This window comes from Nyctereutes procyonoides, unplaced genomic scaffold (genome assembly GCF_905146905.1).
Source record: "Nyctereutes procyonoides isolate TBG_1078 unplaced genomic scaffold, NYPRO_anot_genome, whole genome shotgun sequence".
Classification (NCBI taxonomy): Eukaryota; Metazoa; Chordata; class Mammalia; order Carnivora; family Canidae; genus Nyctereutes; species Nyctereutes procyonoides.
Genome location: NW_026575125.1, coordinates 98,728,581 through 98,755,901, shown reverse-complemented (window position 1 = coordinate 98,755,901; position 27,321 = coordinate 98,728,581). Strand labels below are relative to the sequence as shown.

The window sequence follows — 27,321 nt, the reverse complement described above, 5'->3', positions numbered from 1 at the left end:
TGACGGGGGGAGGCCATGACGTAGGGTGGGTGGACGGAAGTGGGGCAGGGTTGAGGGTTATTTAAAGAAGGGGGGGCTGAGCAAAGGGGTTGGAAGCGGAGTGATTCCCCACCCCTGCTCCATCTAGCTCTTTCCAGTGCAGCCACTGCCGCCGCCCAGGAGCCCTCGTCCCCTTCCTCGTCCCCCTTCTCGTTCCCGCTCCAACGCCATGGAGCCGGACTCCGCTGCAGTGGCAGCCACCGTGGCAGCCGCTAATGCGACCGCCACAATCGTGGTCATAGAGGACGAGCAGCCGGGGCCATCCACCTCTAAGGAGGAGGGAGCGGCCGCAGCGGCCACCGAAGCCACCGTGGCCACGGAGAAGGGCGAGAAGAAGAAGGAGGTAAATAGGAAGGGGGTGTGTGTATGGTGAACAAATCCTGAGCCGGGCCCCTCTGAGGGGCCCAAGCCCTGACCTTTCGGCGCCGACAGGTACCGGTGGAGCTCCGCGGGGCTGGGGGCCGAGGGCGCGCTGGGGGGTGGGGGGCGGCGAACAGTCTAGCACTGGTTCCCCTCCCCCTTTCCTCCGGGCCGCCTGGAGGGCGGGGGCGGGGCTGGGCGCGGGCGCGGCGCGGGGTGGAGGGTGCCCGTTATCCCGGGGCTTGGGGGCTTTGGAGCCCCTAGACAGCCCCCGGCCCCATTCACATTCCCGGAACTGGGGTAACGGGGTGGGGGATGGGGCTGTGCAGGAAAAAGCCTCCGCCTCTCCCTCTCCTCTCGCTCGCTCCCTCTCCCCCCCTTCCCGTCGGCCTCTGCCTGGGAAATCTGGGCCCTTCAATCCCACACCCGCGCAAAAGGGGTTCTGATTGGGCTTTTTTTTTTTAATTTGAATTTCGAGGTGCTGGTAGTTGGGAGGCGGAGGACGATAGGAGAGACTGTTGTTTTTTTGAATGGCAATGTCGGCCTTTTAAGTGGCAGCCAAAAAAAAAAAAAATCCCTTGTTCGTTTGGTCCCCGCCTGCTGAAGCGGGGGTGTCACCCCGAGAAAATGAGCTCTCCGCGTCCTACCCGCCCCCCCGCCCCGGCCGCAATCCAAACCCCAAACTGTGGAACCGTGGACGCTGGCTTAGGAAAATTTCCAACGTGTGCACCCTCACCCGCTCCTGCCCCGCCCCCGACGGTATAGTGTTTCACTCCAGGGCCACCCAAATGGTCCCCCAGTCCGGCCCCAAGCCTTCCAGGCTTCCGCCTCCCTCTCCTAGTGGGCGCTGCTGGCTCCTGGACACACGCAGGGTTTTTATTTTTTTATTTTTTATTTTTCTTTAACCCAGCGTCGCTAGGATGAGCTGCTGCTAACATACATAAGGGGACCTCTCAGGCACCTTATTGAAACCAAATCCAGAAAATATGTATTCTCTCCATAAGGCACATCTCATATGGACGAGGACGTGCAAGTGAAACGGAGAATTTGAAATAAAAAATAGGATGGGGTATAAGGATTGTTGATGTATAATAAAATTGTAGAATGGATCGTTTATGGGTGGATTTGTTTCCGTGTACCAGTAGGCATATCACAATTAAAAAACGGTAGGTAATTAAAATTATGCTTTAGATATCTCAAGTGGCTTTGTCTGAATCATTATCTGATATGATACGACCAAATGAAAAGCTTTTGAAGGAAATTAACACATTTTGCTGTGAATTAGCGTAATTTTAAATGCAGCAGTTGTTTAAGTGACATCTTTTACTGTTTCAAGATTCACTAAACAGGAAGACAATTGTAGTGGTAAGTGAAAACCATAGAAAACGTGCAATTTTTAAGATCTATACAGTACTTGGATCAGTAAGACAATATTGTGAAGATGGGTCAAATACCAAGTATCAATATAAAATCAATTAGTGGGGAATTCAGAAATGAGTCTAGCTGTCTTATTTCCTAGACTGGGCAAATGTAAGGGCTAAACTGTCTTTTGTATGGCAGTACAGGTTACTGAATTTCCAGATTGTGTAAATTTTTTGAATTGTGAAAAGATTCAGAATCAATAAAAAACTTACGTAACAAACATTGACTTGATATCTATTCCTGAATTCTGTATCCTCGTCAGGAATTCCCCTAATAGTACCTGATTTGTTTGCTCAGCATAGGGAAATAAGGTGTTGCATGGCAGAACTTTCTGAATACCAGAAGTTTTTTACTCTAGTCACTACATCTTTTTAATTTTTCCTGAAAAATCTAAAGAGGACCAAAACATCTACTTAAGTTCTTTTGTTTGTTTCATTCCTTCAAATAAAGTTATTTGGCACCCCCCCAAACCTAAATAGATAGCTCACTCCCTTGCCTCCTTTAAGTGATGTACTGAAAGTACAGATTAACCTGTTCCTCATGTTCCTCACTTATTATGCTCTGCAAATGATACAAAGGCATTTGAGATGCAGGAGTCTGTTTCTCCTCAGTTTAATAACCACTTCTCAGACATTTCCAGTATTGTGTTGATTTTTTAAATGATATTTATCCCTCCTGCCTCAATTGTCACGCTATTAGCTATCATTTTTTTAAACACTTCATCTACTTCCATCAGAAATAATTTAGGATAGAGGATATAGATGTTACAAAACCATAAGACCATTTACAATAACTATAACAATAACAATAACAACCCCCCAACCCCCCAACCCCCCCCCCCAAAGTACAAGTTATGCAGCGGGCAGAGGGAAATAATTACACCTGAATAGTAAGCAAAAGAGATGTTGCTACAGAGGGACTCATGTCTTGTCCTGGGCTTCTGCCATCCTTTATTTGTGTTATTTTTGTGACTTCTAATGGTCTTTCTCATGTCATTTGCTGCTGCTTTTATTCTCCGTAGTATGGCAAGCCAGATTATCAAACTTGCTAGAATTGTGTATCAAATAAAAGAAAATAGGCCCTGAATAAGAGCATTTTGTGATGCATAAAATAGATGAGAGTAGATTGACTTGTGACATTTAGCTGTAGAAAGATACTTTTGCTTATCTTTTGGTTCTTGAACTTACTTGGTTTAAGTGATAGTTGGATAACCTAATGCTGGAAGTTGGAGTTGGTGTATTTGGTAATGAAAACATCAGAGAAAGGGTCATGGTCTGTAAGACAGGGCATCTTGATGATCTTGTGCTGTATGCTCATGGCATCTAAACTACCAGATGATAAAATCCATAAGAAATTAGAATATCTTAGTCACCTTTTATCTTTTCTTGTATGAGAAGTGTATTTTTGAAAATCTACAAAGGAGGTTTAGAAGGTAGGTATTTTAAAATTTGTTGTGGAAGATAGTGCCAATTAAGTAATTACCCACAGCTTTTAATAGCACTGCTCAAGATTAAGAATTTTAATCAGCATATAATTAAATTTTATGGTATTCTACCACAAGGTAGGCAAGAGTATTGAGTGAAATTTTTTCTAATTCAAGCTTTAATTTTTCTGTAAGTGAAATCTATGTCCCACATTATTAGATATACACTTGTGCATATGAAGTGAAGTAATTTTCACTGTTTTGAAAGTTGAAAACTAGACTTCATGTAGCTTTTCAAGTAATGATAAAAGTGAATTTTTTTAACACACTTTTAACTTGTTGCTTTGAAAATAAAATTGGATTTATAGTATATGTGATATATATACATATGACATGCTTAAAACAAGATGGCTATTATTTAAGAATAACTGAACAATATCTGATCAGTGCTTCGAAGTATAACCCTGACCAGGGTCAAATTCCATAATCTTAGTTTGGATTTTCTCAAAATAGAAATTTCATTAAATGTTGGAAGACCTATTCATTAAATATTGGAGTCATGTCTTTCTTAGGTTTAAGATCACATTCTGTTGTTTTAGGACCTAAGTTTTCAGGAACTGGTTGACAAAAGCCATGATAAAATGGACATGATGTCTTTAGTTTTCACCAACAGATTTGAGTTTTGACTTACACAAAGTCTGTGTTAAAACAGAAATACTCTTGGCTCGAGTGCTAAGGGGTAGATTCGTGTTTTTATTATTTCTCCAATTCTTACGGAGAAGGAGGTGTATTTTATATACCTATTTAAATTTACATGTACAAGCTTATCTTTACAAAGGATGGCATGCATGAAATATAACCCTCCAGATAATTTCATTATTTTTAAGAAGCTGATTTATATTCATTTTAACTAAATTACAACTTTTTAAATATCAAAGGTTAATAATAGTTGATAGCTTTGAGAAACTGCTTCCACAAAATGTTTCTGTGATATGGTTTAAAATTCTTTTCATTCCAGTTGGAGAAAATTAGCATAAATCAAAAGTTTAAAACTGTACTGTTTTATTTAAATAGAAATGAACACTTTGCATTACACTAAAAAGTTTAAATGTTCAGATTAGAATATGGAAACAATGAAAAGTGTCTTTTCAGGAACAGAAACCACAGTCTTCTTCCGAAAATCTGGCTTGTTTCCATTACATAAAGAAGTGTTTCTGAGAATTATTGTTTACTTTCCTTGGATTTTTTGGTTTGTGGTTGATAATATTAGCATATTCTAGATTTTAAATCTATTCATTGGTTATGTGCTTTTTTTATACTTTAAATTAAAAAATAGGTGAAAAGGCTCAGTGTCTCACCTTTTGATGTTCATTTGAATTAATGTTATTTCTCTGGCTTTCACAATTCAGATTTTTTATTGGACCTCAGGTGCACAGAACTGGACTAATTATAAGCCCTGATTCATGACATGCTCTCATCATTGGTTTATGTGTGGCTCATGTTCATTTATTCATTTAGTATTTAATTACTTTTTACTTTTTTCAAATGAGAATGTTGACTACTTTTAAGATCTTGCTTTGTAATTTGATAGCTTATTTTTTTGAAATTCTAGAAAAATGTTTCTTCGTTTCAACTCAAACTTGCTGCTAAAGCTTCCAAATCTGAGAAGGAAATGGACCCAGAATATGAAGAGAAAATGGTAAATATATTCTTGGGTAGGACAGTGAATACTATAGTTGATTTTTTTGATATTGAAATATAGTTGATACTCAGTCTTACATTACTTTCAACATAATTGATTTTTATAGAGGAAATGTGAAAGATTGAAAAAATACATGTGTATATATAATGAATATTGGATCATAGATTTTACAATTGGGAAGTAATTTAAGATATGATTCATCATAAAGGTTTTAAAAAAATATTTATTTGAGAGAGAGGCAGAAAGAGCACAAGCTCCAGGGAGGGGCAGAGACAGAGTCAGAGGGAGAGTAACTCAAGCAGACTTCCCACTGAGTGGGGAGCCTGACTCTGGGGTTGATCCCAGGACCTGAGATCATGACTTGAGCCAGTCAGACGTCCATCAATGACTTAGCTACCCAGGTGCCCCCCTCCAATCATAAAAGATGTTTGTTGAATAAATCAATCTTCTTGTTTTCAGATGAGAGAATAAGGATCAGAGAAATTTTATGCAATAGTTGGGAACAGACATTCTATCTCTTCACTTTTGTTCCGTGCTCTTTATCCCATAATAAGATTTTTAAAAAGGTTTTATTACTTTATTTAAGAGAGAGAGAGCTTGAGAGAGAGTGTTGGGGAGAGGCAGAAGCAGACTCCTCCGCTGAGCAGGGATTCCCGACCCTGGCTCAATCTCAGGACCCTGGGATCATGTCCTGAGCCAAAGGCAGACAATAACTGAGCCACCCAGGTGCCCCTAAGAGTTTTTTTAAAGATTTATTTATTTATTTATTTATTTGAGAGACAGAGACAGGAGAGACAGAGTGTGTGCTAGAGCATGAGTGAGCGAGTGGTGGTGGGGTGGGCAGAGTTAGAGGAGAATCCTCAAGCAGGGGCTCTAACTCAGGACCCTGAGATCTTAACCTGAATTGAAATCAAAAGTCAGACGCTTAACTGACTGAGCCACCCAGGCTCCTCAGATGATTTTTAAAAAAGATTTATCAATTTATTAGAGAGAGAGAGAGAGAGAGAGAGAGAGCGCGCGCGCGCGCGCAAGCTAGCATGCACTCAAGCACAAACAAGGTGGGGGAGGGGCAAAAGGAGAGGAAAAGAATCCTCAAGCAGATGCCCCACTGAGTGCAGAGCCCAAACTTCAGTGGGGGGGGGGCTGTATCCCAGGACCTCGAGATCACGACCCAAGTGAAAACCAAGAGTCAGATGCTCAGCTGATTCAGCTGCCCAGCTGCCCCCACATAAGATGTTTTATGCTATAGATCCTGTATCCACTAAGTGAAAGTATCAGTGGCAATATCAGTATGGCTGAAAGAAAGCAGGTTACAAAGTAAGACTGATATTTTTTTTTCTCCTTCTCTTCTTGCTTTGGATATATTAATGAATGTTACATATTGTGAAATGTAGCATAGTAATACATTTTCTGGAGGAAAGGACATTTGCCCAGTACATGGAAATATTACATATTTAAGCAGTATAATCTCAGTTATGCCCAGCTACTGCTTTGTCATATATTTAATTTAATTTTTATTCACCAAAGTTCATATCTTAGCTTTCATTTTAACTAGACTTCTATGTCTTGGGATCTTTCAAAACTAGTGAATTTGGTTAACTCAAAAGAGAAATTAACAGGTATTTGGAACTGATCTTTTTTGTTGAGGGGTTGTTTTTGCAGGAACATTATAAAAATAAGTAGAGATGAAGGATATTTTTTAGTTGTTCATAGTGATTTTACCAAACTCCCTGCCTAAATGTCTAAGGTCACATCTAACGTAGACAGTTAATGTTTTAACAACTCTAAAAACAACATTCCAGTGAGGATAACATAAAATGGAAAGGTTTTGGCCTCCTTCCAGCTTCTTGTCTGAATATATTTGTCTAATTCTTGTGTTTATGTTAATGAACCCTTGTACATTTCTGGTGTTATTAATTATGCATCCTTCATTAGCAATCAAATATTCTCTACCCTGTGGTCAGAAAGTGATTGGGAATTAAAAAATCATTTTCATTTTTTAAATCTAAAATGATGTATATATCTTTTGACCTTCTAAGTTTTTATAGTGAGGTTTTATTTTATTATTATGGTACAAGTTATATGCCCTTTTACAATTTATTGAGAAATTATTATATGTGCTGCCGAAGCAAGCAGAATTGAGAAATTATAATACATACCAATTTTTAGTAGTTAATATATATTAATTATTGTATTTATGTGTGTGTGTATGTTTTTCCCCCAAATCCTGCTTGCTTTGGAGACAGACTTTTTATATTATTAGCATAAGGTGCAGTTTTCCAGGGGCACCTGGGTGGCTCAGTCAGTTAAGCATCTGACTTTGGCTGACATCATGATCTTGGGGCCCAGGGAACAAGCCCCATATTGGGCTCTTTGCTTGGCAGGGATTATGCAAGTCCCTCTGCCACTCTCCCCACTCTTGTGTTCTCTTTCTCTCTCAAATAAGTAAAATCTTTTTAAAACGTGCAATTTGGGATGCCTGGGTGACTCAGTGGTTGAGCATCTGCCTTTGGCTCAGGGCATGATCCCAGGGTCCCAGATTGAGTCCCGCATCAGGCTCCTTGCAGGGAGCCTGTTTCTCCCTCTGCCTGTGTCTCTATCTCTGTGTGTCTCTCATGAATAAAAATCTTTAAAAAAATAAAAAAGTGCAATTTTCCAGATCATTGTAATTGAAGAGAGAAATATTTATTACATTACTGTACCATGCATTGACAATATTTATAGACAAGATGACACTGTATTCTAAGGTGTTAATTGTATCTAGATGCAACTTGAAAATTCTAAGAGTTCAGTTAATGGTGTATGTATATCATAGCTAATAATTTATATTTCTGTATTTAGGATATATAGTATGTTATGATGCTTTATTTTGTTCACTTGGGAGAAGAAAATCATTACATTTTACTTATTTATTTAAAGATTTATTTATTTATTCACGAGAGACACAGAGAGAGGCAGAAATACAGGCAAAGGGAGAAGCAGGCTCTTCGCAGGAGCCTGATGTGGCGGGACTTGATCCCGGATCCTGGGATCACGACCTGAGCCGAAGGCAGCCGTCTAACCCGCTGAGCCATCCAGGCATCTCCAAATCATTACGTTTTAGAAAGAGTTTTTGCTTTTTGACCCTGACTCTTTAAGCAGGGTACTTCTTGTTGGGGCATTTACTACTGTTAGATCACTTGGCTTCTATTCAAATTATCTGAAAATGCCATTTTTGAATTCTGCTGTTTACTAGCTATGGGAATTTGGTCAAGTTAGTTACTCTCCATATTTTACTTTTATCATCTGTAAAATGTAGATAATATTAGTACCTACCTCATAAGTTTATTAAGACCATTAAATGAGTTAATATGTTGAAAGTGTTGAGAAAATAGTACTAACGGCAATATAAGTATTTGTTAAATAACTTTGAGTAAAAAAGAAAATCATCATTTTTTCTTTTGTTTTGTATGTTAGAAAGCAGACCGAGCAAAGAGATTTGAATTTTTATTAAAGCAGACAGAACTTTTTGCACATTTTATTCAACCTTCAGCACAGAAATCTCCAACCTCTCCTCTGAACATGAAGTTGGGACGTCCTCGAATAAAGAAAGATGACAAGCAAAGCTTAATTTCTGCTGGAGAGTATGTTGGCATCTCTCTCTACTTTATTCCCTCTCTTTTTTCCCTCCCTTCCTTCTGTCCCCACTTCTCCCTCTCCTGTCATTCCCTCTTTGCTTACTGAGTGTAATTTTGTATTAAAAAATGGGGTTATTGTCAATGTAAATAAGTTTTGGAGGCAACAATTTTTTCTCACTAGGAATCAGTAAAAATGCAGGCTGGTTCTACCAACTTCTAAGCAAGACCTTAGATAACTCATTTTTTTCATGACAGATATACTGACTTAATTGATAGCTTAGTATTTGAGTTGAATATAAAGATATTTCTTTTCAATTCAGCTACCGCCACAGGCGCACAGAACAAGAAGAAGATGAAGAGCTCCTCTCAGAGAGTCGGAAAACATCTAATGTCTGTGTTAGATTCGAGGTATCACCTTCATGTAAGTATCTCATCGCGTTGGTGTTTTTTTTTCAATTAGGTTTTAGAAAAATATTCTTGATTGTATTAACAAAAGTATGAAACGTCTTGATCTCTTTTTCAGATGTGAAAGGAGGACCACTGAGAGATTATCAGATTCGAGGGCTGAACTGGTTGATCTCTCTGTATGAAAATGGAGTCAATGGTATCTTGGCAGATGAAATGGTAAGGAGTTGATAGCTAAAAACACAATCTTAGTAATGATTTTTATGTAAATTTGAAATACCTGAGCTGTATTGCCTCCTTAAGGCTTAGAGTCTAATTGCTTTATTTAGTTAGAATGTAAAGGGCATTTGTAAACTCTAGAAATGTTTCTTTAAATAATCTTGAGAACATATACTTTCACAGGCTACAAAATTCTTTTTTTTTTATAAAGATTTTATTTATTTATTCATGATAGTCACACAGAGAGAGACAGAGAGGCAGAGGGAGAAGCAGGCTCCATGCAGGGAGCCTGACGTGGGATTCGATCCTGGGTCTCCAGGATCGTGCCCCGGGCCAAAGGCAGGCACCAAGCCGCTGCGCCACCCAGAGATCCCAGGCTACAAAATTCTTAGTGTGATTTGCTTATAGGTTTAAAAAACCTCCCTGTAATTTTGATTTTGTTTGCACTTTGGCTTCCAGGAAACTCAGAGCCAGAATTAATGCCAAAATGGAGCCCCTGTGGAATGTAATGGCAGGCCCATTGTGTCTTTTGTGCCTTTTTCTATTCTATATCTTCTAATCTTTTCTTGGCCCTTCTTTATTTCTATTTTACCATTAATTTATCTTCCATGTTTTCATTGTAGGCTACCTGAAACATATTTTCTTTGTAGGTGACCTGAAATCCTTTTGGTAGTAAAGTGGGGGTATATAAAGCAAATACTAAATGTGTGAATGAATAAATCGAACAATAAATGATGAAAACATGAATCAATGAATGTAAGAACCTCAATGTGTGAGCAGTCAGAAAGTGAATAGATAGAATAATGAAAAAAAAAAGTAAAGAGCAATGTTGAGTCCTGATGTAGCAGAGTGCCAGATAGGGCCTGAGAAGTAAGCTAAGGAATGATGGGCATATAAATAAAATGACCAAAGAGAGAAAGTAAGGCTATTTAAGATGCTAATTCCACCAGATCAGGGAGTATATGAAGGCTTAGATTGGTATTTTAAGACCAAATGAATAAGATAGGATTTAAGAGAGGGCAGGGGGGCAGTTCTAGATCTTTATGACCCAGTGATATTCATATTTATGTGACTCTGGAGCCATATATGCTATCACTCTTACCTAGAAGAGCCACATGACTATTTATGTTCTATAACATGTAGTGTAGAAGTTGGTCCCATAGATGCTGGGCAACCGTTAGCTGTGTGGCAGGAGGTCCTTTATCCTTTATTTTATTTATTTATTTATTTATTTATTTATTTATTTATTTATTTATTTATTTATTTATTTATTTGTAGGAGGTCCTTTAAATCAAGGGTCTGTAGCTCCTTATATTTAGTATTCTGGGCTGGAGACTAGTTAACTCAGAGGGGGAGGAGCTTGGTTAATTGGATAACAGAAAGATCAGGAGGATTATTGGCCCCAAGCTCCTCTTGGTTGCAGCCTGTCTAAATATGAAGGATTTAAAGATCCTTCATATTGAATTTGTGCTGACACCAGATACTTTTTAATTATTAAAAAAGGGAAAGATACTTTAAGGAGTGTAGAAAATCTGGAAAAAAGTCAAGGAAAAATTGAAAATAAATTGTAATTATGCTACCTAGAAATAACCATCGTTGACATTTTGGTATATTTCATTTTAGTATTTTAACTCCAGTTGTATTTATTTTACATAGTTGAGATCATATTGTACATATAAGTTGGTATTCTGATTTCTTCACATTCATACTTATTTTCTACATAATTCAAATATTTATAAAATAATTGCTGTGTAATAATTAATCTGGGGGAATTACCATAATTCATTTCCTCCCTTATTGCGGGTCATTTGGGTTGATGTGTAGTGTATACATAGTACATATTGTGTGTATTTAGCATATATGGGTTGGTTTATGTGTGTATTTGGTACATAATAATACTGTTTTGAGAACACTTGTAATTTAGTTTTTCTGCACCTTTCCAGTTATTTTCATAGGATTCCTAAAAATGGAATTACTTAAGAAATTTTAAGTATTTTAATTTTTTTTAAAGATTTTATATAAAAAGTTTTTATTCATGAGAGACGGAGAGAGAGAGAGAGAGAGAGAGAGAGAGAGAGAAAGGGCAAAGACACAGGCAGAGGGAGAAGCAGGCTCCATGCAGGGACCCCGATGTGGGACTCGATCCCGATCCCGGGGCTCCAGGATCACACCCTGGGCTGAAGGCGGCGCTAAACCACTGAGCCACCAGGGCTGCCCTATTTTAAGGTTTGGTGCATCTCCTTAAATGAAATGTTAGACAGGATAAACCCTATAAAATAGTTTAAACCTAGGTTTATCAAAGCAAATATATAGCTTGCATAGAGATAAAGCCAGAAACTCTTTTAAAAGCCACACAGTATAGGATATCCTTCCTTTTCTTGTTGGTTAGGTGGCAAGTTCATGGTGTTCAATATGTTATTTTTTAAAAAGTTCACCAGACCAGTTGATCTCTAAGGCCCTTTCTGGCTGCAGAGTTCTTTTATGTTCTGGTTCTTTTATGGTTCTGTAGGTCTTCAAGGGTGTGAGATGCAAGTACAGAGAGCCACAAGTCCCTTGAGATGCATAGTCTGAATATTTCATGCCTGGGCTGTAATAATGTTGGGGACAGTGGGAAATAAAGATCAGTGTCTGAGCAGGCTGGTAAAGGGAATGAGTGTGAAACACATACATACAAAAATTCTAATTTTGCCGCTAGAAGAAATGATAAAGTAGACTGCTTGTTCCTTTAAGAGGAGCAACATGGGCAGCCCGGGTGGGTCAGTGGTTTAGCACTGCCTTCAGCCCAGGGCCTGATCCTGGAGACCTGGGATTGAGTCCCAGGTCCGGCTCCCTGCATGGAGCCTGCTTCTTCCTCTGCCTGTGTCTCTGCCTGTCTCTTTGTCTCTCATGAATAAATAAATAAAATCTTAAAGAAAAAAGGAGGAGCAACAAAGCAGCTTTCTACTTGCAAGTTCCTGGTTTCTTTTTGTGCACACAGTAAGTATGAATTGGAATGGTTATTCACTTAAAAAAAAACAAAGATCTTTAAATTTTCCCCTACATAGTTGGCAAATGTCTTTTGTAATGTTACCACTAACAAAATGTTTCATTAAATAAACTTTTATGGATTTTTTTCTTTGTAATGGTAATGCAGGGTCTTGGTAAGACTTTACAAACGATTGCTTTGCTTGGTTACCTGAAACATTACCGAAACATTCCTGGACCTCACATGGTGTTAGTTCCAAAGTCTACTTTATACAACTGGATGAATGAATTTAAGCGATGGGTCCCATCTCTTCGTGTTATTTGTTTCGTTGGAGACAAGGATGCGAGAGTAAGTAATAGGTTTAAAGAGGCCATCAAGAACAACATAATTTATAGGGTTAAGTTGCATACTATTACCTTAAAAGGCATTGAAGTTGACTGCTACTAGTAAATAACTCCATGTTAGGCTCTGTTTTAAGTGCCTTTTATATATTAATTAATTCTCACAATACTTCTGTGAAGTAGATATGTTACTTATTAATAACAGACAATCTGTTACTATGCTTATCTGCATTTAATTTCAACTAGGTCATTAACCTCAGTATTTTTGAGTTGCATTTTAAATCACTTTTTATAAAAAAGTCTTTATTGACAGTATATCTTTTCCATGACACTATCAGTTGTGCTGTTTGACACCAAAAACATGTAAATTTGCATGACTTAATATTTTTGTTTAAATTTTTTACTTTGGACTTTGACTTGGTATACGTGCACACACACATGAATGGAATCTTTTCTATTACTATGGAGAGCCTTCTGTTTTGTGTTTATGCATAGACACAGCTTTCAGTTTTTGTCTTTGAATAAAAAAATACATATCTGCATACATTCTTAGATATTAGAAGCTCTGGGCTCTTATTTAAATTAGCCATTTGTCAATCTAGTAGGCTACAGTTACTTAGGACTGTAGAATTAATCTAAAAGAAATAAATTATGCAAAAATATAAAAATGAATAATCAGCTTAGAAAGCATATTATTAAACTTTGCCTTTATTTTGCCTCCAGAGGACATAGTTTAGAGTAAAGATTTATTCTATTTTACATATTTAGATAGGTTATCAAAAGATATCCTCAAAAGAATGGTAGCATAATGAATTATGTAATTTTATTCTTATCATTTTGCTTGAAGAAAAATTACATAAATTTATTTAAATTTAACTTATAAATAATTTAAATGTTGAAATACTGAACTCATAAATTTAGAATTACAGACTTGATTCTTCCATATGCCTGGTATTTCCCAGTGGCAAATTAGTCATTTAGAACTCTTTCTTACCACTGTTCTTTTCTTTATTTTAAGGTTTTATTTATTTATTTATTAGAAGGAGAGAGAGAGTGCATTTGCAGTGGGGATGGGCAGAGAGGGACAAGCAGACTTCCCACTAAGCAGGGAGCCGGACAAGGGTCTCTATCCCAGGACCCAGGGATCATGACCTGAGCCGCGAAGGCAGTAGACGCTGAATGGACTGAGCCACCCAGGCACCCTTCACTGCTGTTCTTTAATATAATACCACTCTTTATAAAACTGCATTTCTAAAGTATTGATTTTTGGCTGAAATTATTTCTTGAAGATCATAAGCAAAGAAGAAATATGTATGCTTGCATTTTCTTATGTCTCAGTAAAACTGTCAGTGGTTTTCCACTATATTATATGGAATCCAAGGATTTCATGAAGTATATCTGGGAGTTTTAAAGAAAGAGTAGATATATTTAATTTGTGACAACCTTATCTCTACCCCATGGAAGTTGGGATTCTACTGATGGCTTCAAAACTGTTTTAATCTTGGGGCACCTGGGTGGCTCAGTCATTAAGCATCTGCCTTCAGCTCAGGTCATGATCTCAGGATGCTGGGATCAAGCCCTGTGTCGGGCTCCCTGCTCAGCTGGGATCCTGCTTCTCCCTCTGCCTGCTGCTCCCCTCTGCTTGTGTGTGTGCACTCACTCTCTCTCTGTCAAATAAATAAGATCTTTAAGAAAAAAATTTTAAATCTTGAAAACCAATCTTCAAAGTCTGTGTTTTTCATATTGCCAGTCATTAATACTGGGAATTCATGTTGGTGGTGATTATAATTTTTTAAAACATTGAGATATAGTAGAATGGAAAATAGAGTGTTTCACACATGGTGGCAATATGTATTACTCCTTTTTTTTTTTTTAAAGATTGCAATCTAAACTATAATTGTACTGTGAGCCATGGTCAATAGAATTTGCAAACTGGTAATTATTAGTAATATGAGTAATGTACTATATTCAACACTTAATTGACTTGATTGATGTCAGTATGTATAGAGAAAATCCAGATCATTACTCCTAGACGGATTTAAACCTTGGTATCATATGGGATAGATATATTGGGTCTTTATGGTTTCCTGGCCTTTTGTAAACATTTTATGAGGTCAATGTGTTATTTAAGAATTTGATATAGATTATAACAGATACTTGTTTGAGTTGGGAAATTCTCAGTAATAGTCTGGATCCAGTTTGATGCTAATGTAGTCCTGGAGTATATAGAAATGTGAATCCCAAGTAAAATTTTTTAGTTGTCTTTTTTAAAGTAAGCTCTGCACCCAACATGGGATTTGATTTCATGACTCTGAGATCAAGAGTTGCATGCTCTGTGCATGCTCTACTGACTGAGCCAGCCAGATGCCCCACCAAACTTGATTTTTTGACCCCTTCTTTTTCCACTCCAGAGGCATCAAAGATCTTGGACATGGGAACGGGAGATCTGTTTCTCGATTTGCTATTGACTCTGTGATGTTGAGTGACTTTTGAAGGGCCTTAATTTTGTCAACTATAAAGTGAGAGCTTTTGGATTATGTGATATTCAATATTCTGTTACACAAATTTCAAAGTAGGGCTAATTTTAATTGAAAAATATGCATGTGTTTCATGAAACTGCAGGAGAAATCATTAAACTTAGTGTTTCATAAAATCAAAGATAGGGTGTTTGTGAGACTAAATGGGGTCTGGCACCCTGGTTCTCTTTATGTTGCCTCTAGTTCCCTAATGTTTTAATTAACTTTTTAAATATGACCACTTTCTAGAGTGCCACTGAAATCTCTACAAAGGCCTTTTTTCTGTCTTCTATTTTAGTTCAGGCAATTCTTTTATACATATGGGCACTTGGTAAATATTTGTTGAATGAGTAACAGTGTGTTTGGTCCATAACTGAGAATTTATGAAATAATGAGTTTGCAGTTAACAATTACTTTGTTTATGCATGTAATTTTAGATTTACAGTACTAATCAGAATCTTCTCCATATAGATTTGGCTGCTCCCTGTAACTTCTGTGGTTTTATTTTGACCTGTAAACCTAAAATTCAGTTCGTTCAAGTTAAAAATGCTCTCCATAAGCTTGGCAAGTATGTTGGCCACTGCCTGTGAAGATTTAAAAATAGTTCTAAATAGTCTCACTGTTTTAAATAGCCTCCTGTACTAGATAGAGCAAGTCCCCTTTATCAAATCATATTTGTAGCCTCACATCAACATCAGGAAGTTCACAAAAACATTAATGGGCTTTTCATGACCCCTTAACAAAATATGTGACTCATTCCTACTAGAAAGGGAAGGAACATATTAAGAGATCCCAAAAGGTTGTAATCATTCATGTATAATGAGTTCTTTTCATTTGGTAAAACTGTGTTTGTAATAGTTGGTAATGCTTGGATCTTGGTAAGAATATAGTTTTCAGAAAGTAGTTATCTCACCTATGTCTTTTAGGATCATTTGTCTTATGAAGAGAGCCTAGTAATATAGTCATCTTCTGGTGATAAGAACTTCGGTTTATTGGATATACTGTATGTGTTTAAGGGAAGCCTTTGCTTCTCTTTTGTTGATGAATATATTAACACGTCATCCAGATAATTGCTCACAAATGTGTCTTTGGGCCTTGGTTTTCCCATCTTTGAAATGGATGAGACTAAATGATTCCCAGGTCTCTTAGAATTATTGATATTCTCTTGATGTTTTAGTTCTGTGACCATCTTGTTAGTGTATTCTAATATAAGGAACTTTATTTTGCATTAGGCTGCTTTTATTCGTGATGAAATGATGCCAGGAGAATGGGATGTTTGTGTTACTTCTTATGAGATGGTAATTAAAGAAAAATCTGTATTTAAAAAGTTTCATTGGCGATACCTAGTCATTGATGAGGCTCACAGAATAAAGAATGAAAAATCCAAGGTAAGCCAATTTTCAATGTCATTGTTTTCTTTTAACTACCATGTCTGTTTACCTTTGTGTATTCAAGATAAAAAAGGGTTAGAAGGTTGTGATTTTATTCACAGAATGTGAATGAAAATCAGTTCTAAAAATGGTTTTAGGGGGATGCCTGGGTGGCTCAGCAGTTAAAGCATCTGCCTTCTGCTCAGGGCATGATCCTGGGGTCCTGGGATTGAGTCCCACATTAGGCTCCCTGCATGGAGCCTGCTTCTCCCTCTGCCTGTGTCTCTGCCTCTCTCTCTCTCTCTCTCTGTGTCTCTCATGAATAAATAAAATATTTAAAAAATGGTTTTGAAGTTTAAATTGTTGAATATGAGACAAATGAAAATTGAGCACAGTTTTTATTTTTATTTTTTTTAATTTTTATTTATTTATGATAGTCACAGAGAGAGAGAGAGGCAGAGACACAGGCAGAGGGAGAAGCAGGCTCCATGCACCGGGAGCCCGATGTGGGATTCGATCCTGGGTCTCCAGGATTGCGCCCTGGGCCAAAGGCAGGCGCCAAACCGCTGCGCCACCCAGGGATCCCCGAGCACAGTTTTTTTTTTTTTTAATTTTTATTTATTTATGATAGAGAGAGAGGCAGAGACACAGGCAGAGGGAGAAGCAGGCTCCATGCACCAGGAGCCCGACGTGGGACTCGATCCGGGGTCTCCAGGATCACGCCCTGGGCCAAAGGCAGGCGCCAAACCACTGCGCCACCCAGGGATCCCCACAGTTTTTAATATAAAGAAAATTAGGTGTTCATTTGCTATACCTGTTGCAGCCTAGCCTAACTCTGTTATGCTACAGTATTTAAATATTTTGGTAATATTTAATATACAAAAGTCATTTGCATTGATTTGTCTTTTATTGAAGAGCCTGCCAGCTTATGTGTGTTCATAAGGATTAGAAAAAATCATTTCCTGGAATTATCTGACTTGTGTGAATTAGAGTATGGTATTAACTTTGAAAAATATCAATATTTCTTGCCATTCAACTCCATCAACAGTAGGAAAAGCATCAATTATTATGATGAACCTCCCTTTGGATCACTGGGCTACTTTGGGAGAAACAGGGACAGAACTGGAGCAAAACCACCAGGTTGATCATACTAATTTCAGTGTGAAACCAGTACCCAATAAAAAAAGACGCATGTTAGAGAATATTTAAGAGTATTATAGGGGATCCCTGGGTGGCGCAGCGGTTTGGCGCCTGCCTTTGGCCCAGGGCGGGATCCTGGAGACCCGGGATCGAATCCCACGTCAGGCTCCCGGTGCATGGAGCCTGCTTCTCCCTCTGCCTGTGTCTCTGCCTCTCTCTCTCTCTCTGTATGACTATCGTAAATAAAAAAAAAAATAAAAAAAAGAGTATTATAAAAACATGCATTTTTATTGACAAAGGTTACCGTTCTTTTATCCTTTTGTGCTTTAATTTTTATAGTCTTATATTTAGAAAGTTAATACAAGATAGGAAAAATGGGTGCAACTCTCATGCTTAGAAATTGTCACCAGGCCAAGTTAGAACTTGGCTAGGTATGTAGATGAACATGATTAGCAGGGAGAAAGAGATATTAGTATGTACAGTGATTAGCCTGGATTCCATGGAGTTCTGACTGTTTTTGTGGACCCAAAATGGAGAAAATAAGTTTTTTGAAGTGAGGGAGGAGTCTCCGGTATGATTATAATTTGCATTCTTGTAAGCATAGAAATGCCTAGAAGATTTTATTTAGTTGTGATTCACTGTGGCAATATCACCTGAGCTAGGATATTTTTCTATAGAAAAATAATTTTCAAGTTTTATTTTACTCAAAACATGTATTGGTTGGATAAAGAGCTGAATTTTGAGCATTCTGATGAATAAAGCAATGTTAACATAACTATTATTTTTCCAGCTTTCAGAGATTGTTCGTGAATTCAAGTCAACTAACCGCTTACTCCTAACTGGAACACCTTTGCAGAATAACCTGCATGAACTCTGGGCATTACTCAACTTCTTATTGCCTGATGTCTTTAATTCTGCAGATGTAAGTTTAAGTCATATGTTTTAAATGTAATTTTCTTATGTTCACAGACATCTGTTTTCAAAGCATAGAATGTAGTTTGAAATTTATAATTCTTTTTCATTTGTAATTCTTTGTGTGTTTTGGTTTTCTCAGAAAAAAGTTCTTAAGTGCACAGTTTTCAAATGGGGATATTTAGAGAAATGAGGATTCTTTTCTTTGAGATTATTCTGCCTGTTAAACTTTGCCAATATTGCATTGCTGTCAAGAACTTACGATATGAGATTAGACTGAGTTCACGATTGTAAATTCAAAATTTTCTTCTAATTAAATTGGAAGGGCTTTCTACATACTAGTTTGGCAGGTGTAGTCTTTAAAATGGTGTTTGATTATTATAGTCATTAATATTTGGTAAGTACTAAAGACCTCATGATGTGTGATTCGAAAAACAACTTATTTTGTGAATGTATGATTTACATTGTTTTTATCATTAACACAAGGTTATGCTAGTGCAGCAAACTGAATTGAATGATTTAAGGACATTGGAGCTTGATTTTTCTCATTCCTGAAATTAATTGATAATAAAAAGTACCAAGTTCAGCTATCCATTGGTTTGTATACCTTATCTTGCTTTTGCTTATTTTTATTATTTAGAATTTTCATTATCATTATGTGCCTTCAATTTTATATTCTTACTCCTACTCTACCTCTTAACTGGATGTAATGCTACTATGGTATGAGGAAGCCTAATAAAAGTCTTTTAAGGAAACACTGCTGGTGGAGTTCAAATTTTAACTCCTCTGGTATTTTAGCTATTTTGAAAAGTAAATAATATTGACCATCACAGTGAACACATTTTTGAAAGTGCTTTTAAAATGAATTACTGCTGTATCATTGGATAAGAATTTATACGACAGTTTATTAAAAAAAAAAAGCCAACCACCTGTGTGCTTACTGCAGAATTTTTACCCCTCTACAGGACTTTGACTCTTGGTTTGACACTAAAAATTGTCTTGGTGATCAAAAACTTGTGGAAAGACTTCACGCAGTAAGTAATAGACAAGAAAATTTAATAATTAAATACATACTGAACCAGAAAACAAAATGCCATAGAATCTGTTTGAACTTGTTGGTTTTACCTCTTGGCTCAGTGATACTGCTTCTCCCTCCCAGTCTTTCTAGCAGCCCCTTTGGGAAATCAACTCAACTCTGTTCTCAGCCTGTCTAGGGAATAGCGTTTTTGCTTTGGCTCTCCTGCATGGATAGTGTGGTCCTCTCCAGTAGAAGCTGTTCATACTCCCATACCCCACAGGTCCTTAAGATGGCATCAGGATTTTCTAGTTCCCTAGTGCCATTTCTAAGCCACTATTTCTCCACCCTCATGTATAGAGTATAGAACTCTTTCTTTAAGGTGAAGTTATCTTGCAGGTTCATCTTCCACCCATTCTCTTCTCTGTTATCCACTCATCACCAGGTAACTCCCTCACATTCATTAAATACCAGTTTTCCATTCATTGATAACAACTTCTTACACCTTTTTTTCTTAGCTCTTTCACTTATGTTACTCCTCTACTTATTCTGTTACCTTACGGAGATCTCCAGTCTTTGGATCCCTGATTTTTCTCATCCATCACTTCATTTCTTTTTTTTTAATTTTTTAAATTTATTTATTTATGATAGTCAGAGAGAGAGAGAGAGAGGCAGAGACACAGGCAGAGGGAGAAGCAGGCCCCATGCACCGGGAGCCTGATGTGGGACTCGATCCCGGGTCTCCAGGATCGCGCCCTGGGCCAAAGGCAGGCGCCAAACCGCTGCGCCACCCAGGGATCCCCATCACTTCATTTCTGTTGTTACTTTTTTCTTTAAAAAAAAAGACTTTATTTTTAAGTAATCTCTACACTCCACATGGGTTCAACTCATAACCCTATTATCAAGAGTGTGTAGGCTCTACTGACAGAGCCAGCCAGGTGCCCCTGTTGTTACTTTTTTCTGTGTCAAACAATAAGCCCATTTTTTGGTCACTTAAGCCACTTTTTTATTTTTTATTTTTTAAAAAGGTTTTATTTATTTATTCATGAGAGACAGAGAGAGAGAGAGAGAGAGAGAGAGAGAGAGAGAGAGGAGGCAGAGACACAGGCAGAGGGAGAACTAGGCTACATGCAGGGAGCCCAATGTGGGACTTGATCCCAGGACTCCAGGATCATGCCCTGGGCCAAAGGCAGGCACTAAACCCACTGAGCCACCCAGGGATCCCCCTTAAAACCACCTTTTGCCAATACTTCAAACTCTTTCTTTCTTGTCCATCTGCCGTTTCTGCCCTGGAAGCCCTAAACTGGAATAGTATAACTGTCTCTGTCTTTGGGTTTGAACTCTGCTTCTACCACTTATTTTCAGAGTGACTTACTCTGTATCGGGGCTGTTCAATAGTGATAAAGAAGATTATACAACTGTTTAAATTGGAAAAACTCCAATTTCATGTTCTGTAACATAAGCTGAGATTTGATGATGTCAGTAGTCCTTCAACATGGCCTTGTATAGCATTCCTTTCCATTGCCTATAACAGCTATTTCAGACTTTCACTAATCTCCCTAAGACTTCCATTCCAGATACTGCCTGACCTCCTCCTTTCTCAGCAAGTAACATCATTATTTTCTCAAAGAGACAGAGAAGTTGTTAGATAGGAACTCCTTCAAGGACATCCGGCTTCTAAGGATATCTGCATCTGTGTTACAGATGTTTTTTTCTCTGAAATGAATGGAAGAGACTTAGCCTCTGGTCAGTGGCTAAGTCTTCCAACATGAACCCTGGATCTCATCTCTCCCTGTTTCCTTATGGATCTTTCTCCATAATTTATCCTTTATATTGACTGAATTTTCTAGCTCTCACTCTGTATTGGCTCTTTTTCCTAACATGGAAACATGCCCAAGTATCTTCCTTCTTAAAATCCAAACCCACACCCCTTATGCACCCACCCTCACACATAAACAAAATAATACTCTCTCAACACTGTTTAACTGTAGCTGTGATTCTGATTTCTTCCCTTGATAGCTAAGCTTCTTGAATAAGTGGTTCATTTTCTCCATCTCTACCACCTAATCTCCTGTTTACTCTTGAATCCATTGACCACTGGCTTCTATCCATTTTACACAACTGAAACTTACCTTGTAAGGTCTTCAGTCATTTTCCACTTGCTGAATTCAAGGTACACCTTTTGCTCAGTATTTTGGCTTCTCTGTACTGCTTAGTACTCCTAACCACTCCTGCATGAAACCCTTTCCTACCTGGTTTCTGGGGGTACAGAATGGATTTTCTCTTACCTTTTTGGCCACTCCTTATCAGTCCCTTTTATGGTCTTTTCTTTCTCAGTCTGTTCCTGAAAGTTTAGTATTTTGTAGGGCTTTGTCTTTGACTTTCTTTTTTATATGTGCTCTCTTTGGGATACCTGCTCCTGTGGTTTCAGCTACCTCTTATCTACTTATAACTCCCAAATTTATCTTTTAGATTTCTCACCCAGTTCCTGCATATCCCACTGCCTTCTGAGTCTTTCTGTATAAATGTCTCACAGGCAGTTGAAACTCTTAAGAATCTGTCTTAGACAATTTTTTAAAGACTTTATTTATTCATGAGAGACAGGGAGAGGCAGAGACACAGGCAAAGGGAAAAGTAGGCTCCATGCAGGTAGCCCGACGTGGGATTTGATCACTGGTCTCCAGGATCATGCCCTGGGCTGAAGGCGGCGGTAAACTGCTGAGCCACCCAGGCTGCCCTGTCTTAGACAATTTTAAGAGGCTCAAACCAGAGGCCAGAAGTTGTCTTTTACTCTTTCCTTTTCCTTAACTCCCATAAATCTCTAATAGTAATAGCTGTTGTTTACTAGTGTCTGCTGTGGTTAAGCTCTACACAAGTACTACCATAAATTTTCACAGCAGCTTTGGAAATAGGTATCATTATCCTTATTTTAAAATGCTTGTCTTGTACATATACCATAATTTTCTTTGATGAATGGATGAGGAAACAGGCTCAGAAAAGCTAAGGAACTGGTCCAGGCTTACAATAGCTGATCAGAGGCCGAGGTGATTGTAGAATCAGCTTGATCTGGGTTTGAATTTGGCTTCTACCACTTACTAGCAAAATAACTTCAGTTAAGTTAATAAAATTGAAGGCCAACTGGGTGGCTTGGTTGGTTGGGCATCTGGCTCTTTGTTTCAGCTCAGATTTCATATTTCAGGGTTGTGAGATGCAGCTCCGAGTTGGGCTCTGTGCTCAGATAGAATCTACTTGGGATTTTCTCTTTCCCTTTCTCTGTTCCTCCCCCTGGTCTATCTCTCTCTCTCTCTCAAATAAATAAATAAGTGTGGTAACTGAGGGCTACCTGGGTGGCTCAGTTGGTTGGGCATCTGGCTCTTGGTTTCAGCTCAGGTCATGATCTCAGGGTTGTAAGATCAAGCCACTAAGTGCCACTTGAGATTCTATGCCTCTCCCTCTGCTTGTGCTATTTCTCTCTGAAATGAATAAAATCTTTTTTAAAAAGAAATTAAAATAATCACATTTCCCTTAAAGATTTATTGTAATGATTTTTAAAAGAGATTTTATTTATTGATTCATGAGAGACACACAGACACAGAGAGGCAGAGACATAGGCAGAAGGAGAAGTAGGCTCCCCTTGGGAAGACCGATGTGGGGCTCGAACCCAGGACCCCAGGATCACAACCCGAGCCAAAGGCAGATGCTTAACCACTGACCTACTCAGGTGCCCCTATTGTAAGGATTTGGTACTCTTTGTTGTAAAGTTCATGGTGCACTGTCTGGCACATTACGGGTACTAATATAGATGATGGTAGCACTATTATTTCTTTGTGATAGAATCTGTCTTGCAGGTATACACTGATTATTTCAATTTTTCTACCTTTGTCCATATATTCCTTAACATTGAACCATTTTCTCTTCATTCATATATTTAACTGTTTGGAAATGGCCTGCATTTTTATCTCACTTATAGAGAGTCTCTGATCCATACTGTGAATTAAGATTTTATCTAAGATTTAAAAATCTTGTTGTTTCTGGGACGCCTGGGTGGCTCAGTGATTGAGCATCTGCTTTGGCTCAGGGTGTGATCCCAGAGTCGGGATTGAGTCCCACATTGGGCTTCCTACATGGATCCTGCTTCTCCCTCTGCCTGTGTCTCTGCCTCCCTCTGTGTGTGTGTGTGTCTCATTAATAAATAAATAAAATCTTTAAAAAAATCTTCTTGTTTCACTTACTGTAATACCTTCTAGGTCCATTCATGTTGTCACAAATGGGAAAATCTCATCCTTCTTTTATGACTGAGTAACATTCCATCGTGTGTCTGTGTGTGTGTATGAGAGAGAGAGAGAGGGAGAAAGAAAGTATAGACCACATCTTCATTATCCATTCATTTATCAATGGGCACCTAAGTGTTGCTTCTGTAACTTGGTTATTGTAAATAATGCTGCAATAAATAAAGGGGTGCATGTATCTTTTCAAAATAGTGTTTTCATTTTCTGTGGGTAAATACCCAGTAGCAGAATTAGTGGATCATGTGGCATTTCTATTTTTATTTTTTTGAGGAACTTCCATACTGTTTTCCACAGTGGCTACATCAACTTCTATTCCTACCAACGTTGTATGAAGGTTCCTTTTCCTCCATATCCTTGCCAACACTTGATATTTCTTGTCTTTTTGGTACTGGCCATTCTGATAGGTGTGAGGTGATGTCTTATTGTAGTTTTGATTTGCATTTCCCTGATGATGAATGATATTGAGCATCTTTTCATGTGTTTGTTGGTCATCTGTATGTCTTTTCTGAAAAAATGCCTATTTATCACCATCAAAATTTATTCCTATACAGAATAAAAAAACAAATGTATGAAAGCAGCTTTTTTAAAAATAAAAGATTGGGGCAGCCCAGGTGGCTCAGCGGTTTAGTGCCGGCTTCAGCCCAGGGCCTGGTCCTGGAGACCCAGGATCGAGTCCCACATCAGACTCCCTGCATGGAGCCTGCTTCTCCCTCTGCCTGTGTCTCTGCGCCCCCCACTCTCTGTGTCTCTTATGAATAAATAAATCTTTAAAAAAATAAAAATAAAAGATTGTTTCATGCTTCTTCAAAAGTCTGTGATCTTGTTGTCTTATTTTTTAATGTATTTTGTGCCATCAAATAATGAATATCTAATTTAGGTCCCCTATTCTGATTTTTTTGTGTGTGTGTATGTGTTCCTGAAGTGAGCACTATTCTGATTTTTTAATGGGTCATTACTTCGTTTTTACTGAGAAAGTTGGCAACTGGCATTGGTAGTGTTTTTCAGGTTATGCATTGGGAAGTAAATTTCACATTAGGGTGTTGTCAGTGAAAGATTTGGTTTATAATATTAAATATTTTATAAACTTTTATAAAAACTATCACTTTTTAGGTTTTAAAACCATTTTTGTTACGTCGTATAAAAACTGATGTAGAGAAGAGTCTGCCTCCTAAAAAGGAAATAAAGATTTACTTGGGACTGAGTAAAATGCAACGAGAATGGTGAGCTATTTATTTAGAATAAATAAATTTATTAGAATATTATTGGAATTTATTTACATATAAAGATTTATTAAAATTTAGCTTTGTAGTGGTTCAGTTATGCCCTTATTTTTTGTTATGCCTTTATATTATAATTTACATTTTATGTTTAAATGGCAAGTTAGTTCAAATGTTTTAATATAAAATTGATGAATATTTCTGTAGCCTTTGGGAAAGAACATGGGCCTTGAGTCTATAGATCTGTATTTGAATCCCATGCTTTGCATCTTAGCAGCTATTTAGCTTGAGTAAATTATATAACCTCAGTTTCCCTTCTGTAAAATGGGGATAATAGTATTTAGCTTATGAGTTGATGTCAGGGTTAAAGAGGCTAATGTCACTTGCATATTTGTTTGTTATTCTTGCTTTTTTCATCAGTGAAAATAGTAATAACAGTAATAAGTAATAATAAGATGGATGAGAATAGTGATTGTGAATATTAAATAAAAGCTGAATTGGTTTGATAAAGACAAGCAAAGCAGGAAATTGACGAGAAGTCACAAGGTATCATAAATTGGACATACTTAATATAATCATGCTGCTTAGAGAAGCAAAATGTTGTAGGGCATCATTTTGCCCACAAGTGGTTCAGTAGGTTAGGCATCTGACTTCATCTCAGCTTAGGTTTTGATCTCAGGGTCATGAGTTCTAGCTCTGTGTTGAGCCCACTTAAAAGAAAAAGCAAAATGTTGCTTATATAAATAAAGTTAGATGACTAATAATATATAATGACTTCTCTACTACTGAAATCAGTACAGGGTAGTGGTGAAGAGTACATTTCTCTAGATTGAAACATAAGATCAAATTCTGACTTTGTCCTTTTTTGTGGCCCTGAGTAGGTTGTTTTCAATTCTCTTAGCCGCGTGAATTTCCATTTGTAAAATGGGAGTGATTCTAGTACATACCTCAGAATTTTTGTGAAGATTTAACAAGATGATTTATATAAAGCCTTTCACATGATACCTGGCGCTTTCACTCGATACAAGCTGGCTGTTATAATTACATATTAATTACTGTTCAAGTGGATACATAGGTCTATATTCACCTGGTAAAGGTCAACAAAAGATAATGAGGAATGTTTTTTTTTTTTGAGGAATGTTTACATATCAGAAAAAAAATGCTTTAGGAAGATTAGGTATAAGAAATCATGGTTGTTTTTAGCTCAAACAAAAGTTGGATGCCAGCTTTCAGCAAATATTGTAGTTATTAAATAATTATAATAGTTATCTGAATAGTTATCAGCTGATGGCAATTTGTAGCAATGGCTAAAGCAGGAGGAAACATGTTTGTAGGCAGCATAAAGTTAAAATCTTCAAAAGTTTCTTGTTTTTGCTGATCAGATTTAGTCTCAAAATTGAGTTTGTTGTTTATCTTTAAATAGGACTCTATGCTGGTCACCAAAGGGATGTTGCTTGATGGCATTAAACTCTTTTTTTCAGTAGTTTTAAGTTTTTGTTATTACAAACAGTGCTGTGATGAACACTATTCCACATATATTGCTATCCACAATGGACAAAATTGCAGATGTAGAATATTCACATTTTAAAACTTCTCTATCTTGTCAGATTGTCCTTCAGAAAGAGTGTACTAACATATCCATATCAGTTTATAAGATCCTTCTATTTCATCACATATTCACCAAAACTGAGTATTTTTTATTTTTTTCTTTTCAAATTTTTATTTAAATTCTAATTAATTAGCATATAGTGTAATACTGGTTTCAGGAGTAGAGTTTACTGATTCATCAATTACATATAATAAATGACTAATTATAGTTAAAAATTTTAGGTATACAAAAATCCTGATGAAAGATATTGATGTGTTAAACTCTGCTGGCAAGATGGACAAGATGCGACTCTTAAACATTCTGATGCAGCTTCGAAAGTGTTGTAATCATCCTTACTTGTTTGATGGTGCTGAACCTGGTCCACCTTATACCACTGATGAGCACGTTGTCAGCAACAGTGGTAAAATGGTAGTTCTTGATAAACTATTGGCCAAACTCAAAGAACAGGGTGAGTTACAAATCTATACATTAACATAAAATGACTTTATTTTAGTGACTTGTCTATGAATAACATTTTGCATCTTTGCTCACCATTCATTCATTCACTCATTCAGCAAACACTTTTGAGTATTTCTTATTTGCCAGGATTTGTTCTATGGGCTGGGGGTATACAAAGATGCATAAGACAACAGTCTTTGCCTTGGACAAACAGTATAGTGAAGAGGGATAGTTGCAGTTCATTTTGATAAGTGCTATGATATGTTGAGAAATTGGGAGTTGGGGAAATCTTCACAAAGGTGACATTTGAAGTGAGCACTGG

The 27,321-nt window shown here is 37.5% G+C and overlaps 1 protein-coding gene across 7 annotated transcripts in view; it reads left to right on the top strand.

The window, feature by feature from the left end:
- The first annotated feature begins 86 nt into the window (after positions 1-86).
- Positions 87-27,321, top strand: part of SMARCA1 (SWI/SNF related, matrix associated, actin dependent regulator of chromatin, subfamily a, member 1) — a 312,201-nt gene continuing 284,966 nt past the window's right edge. For all 7 annotated transcript variants that reach the window (XM_055338586.1, XM_055338585.1, XM_055338590.1 and 4 more), the window contains exons 1-11: positions 87-382; positions 4,857-4,943; positions 8,403-8,569; positions 8,884-8,984; positions 9,087-9,187; positions 12,321-12,500; positions 16,242-16,397; positions 18,310-18,441; positions 19,397-19,465; positions 24,846-24,955; positions 26,783-27,009. In XM_055338586.1, coding sequence (XP_055194561.1) covers positions 209-382; positions 4,857-4,943; positions 8,403-8,569; positions 8,884-8,984; positions 9,087-9,187; positions 12,321-12,500; positions 16,242-16,397; positions 18,310-18,441; positions 19,397-19,465; positions 24,846-24,955; positions 26,783-27,009 — 1,504 coding nt within the window. In that variant the 5' untranslated portion in view covers positions 87-208. The remainder of the gene's footprint in view (positions 383-4,856; positions 4,944-8,402; positions 8,570-8,883; positions 8,985-9,086; positions 9,188-12,320; positions 12,501-16,241; positions 16,398-18,309; positions 18,442-19,396; positions 19,466-24,845; positions 24,956-26,782; positions 27,010-27,321) is intronic.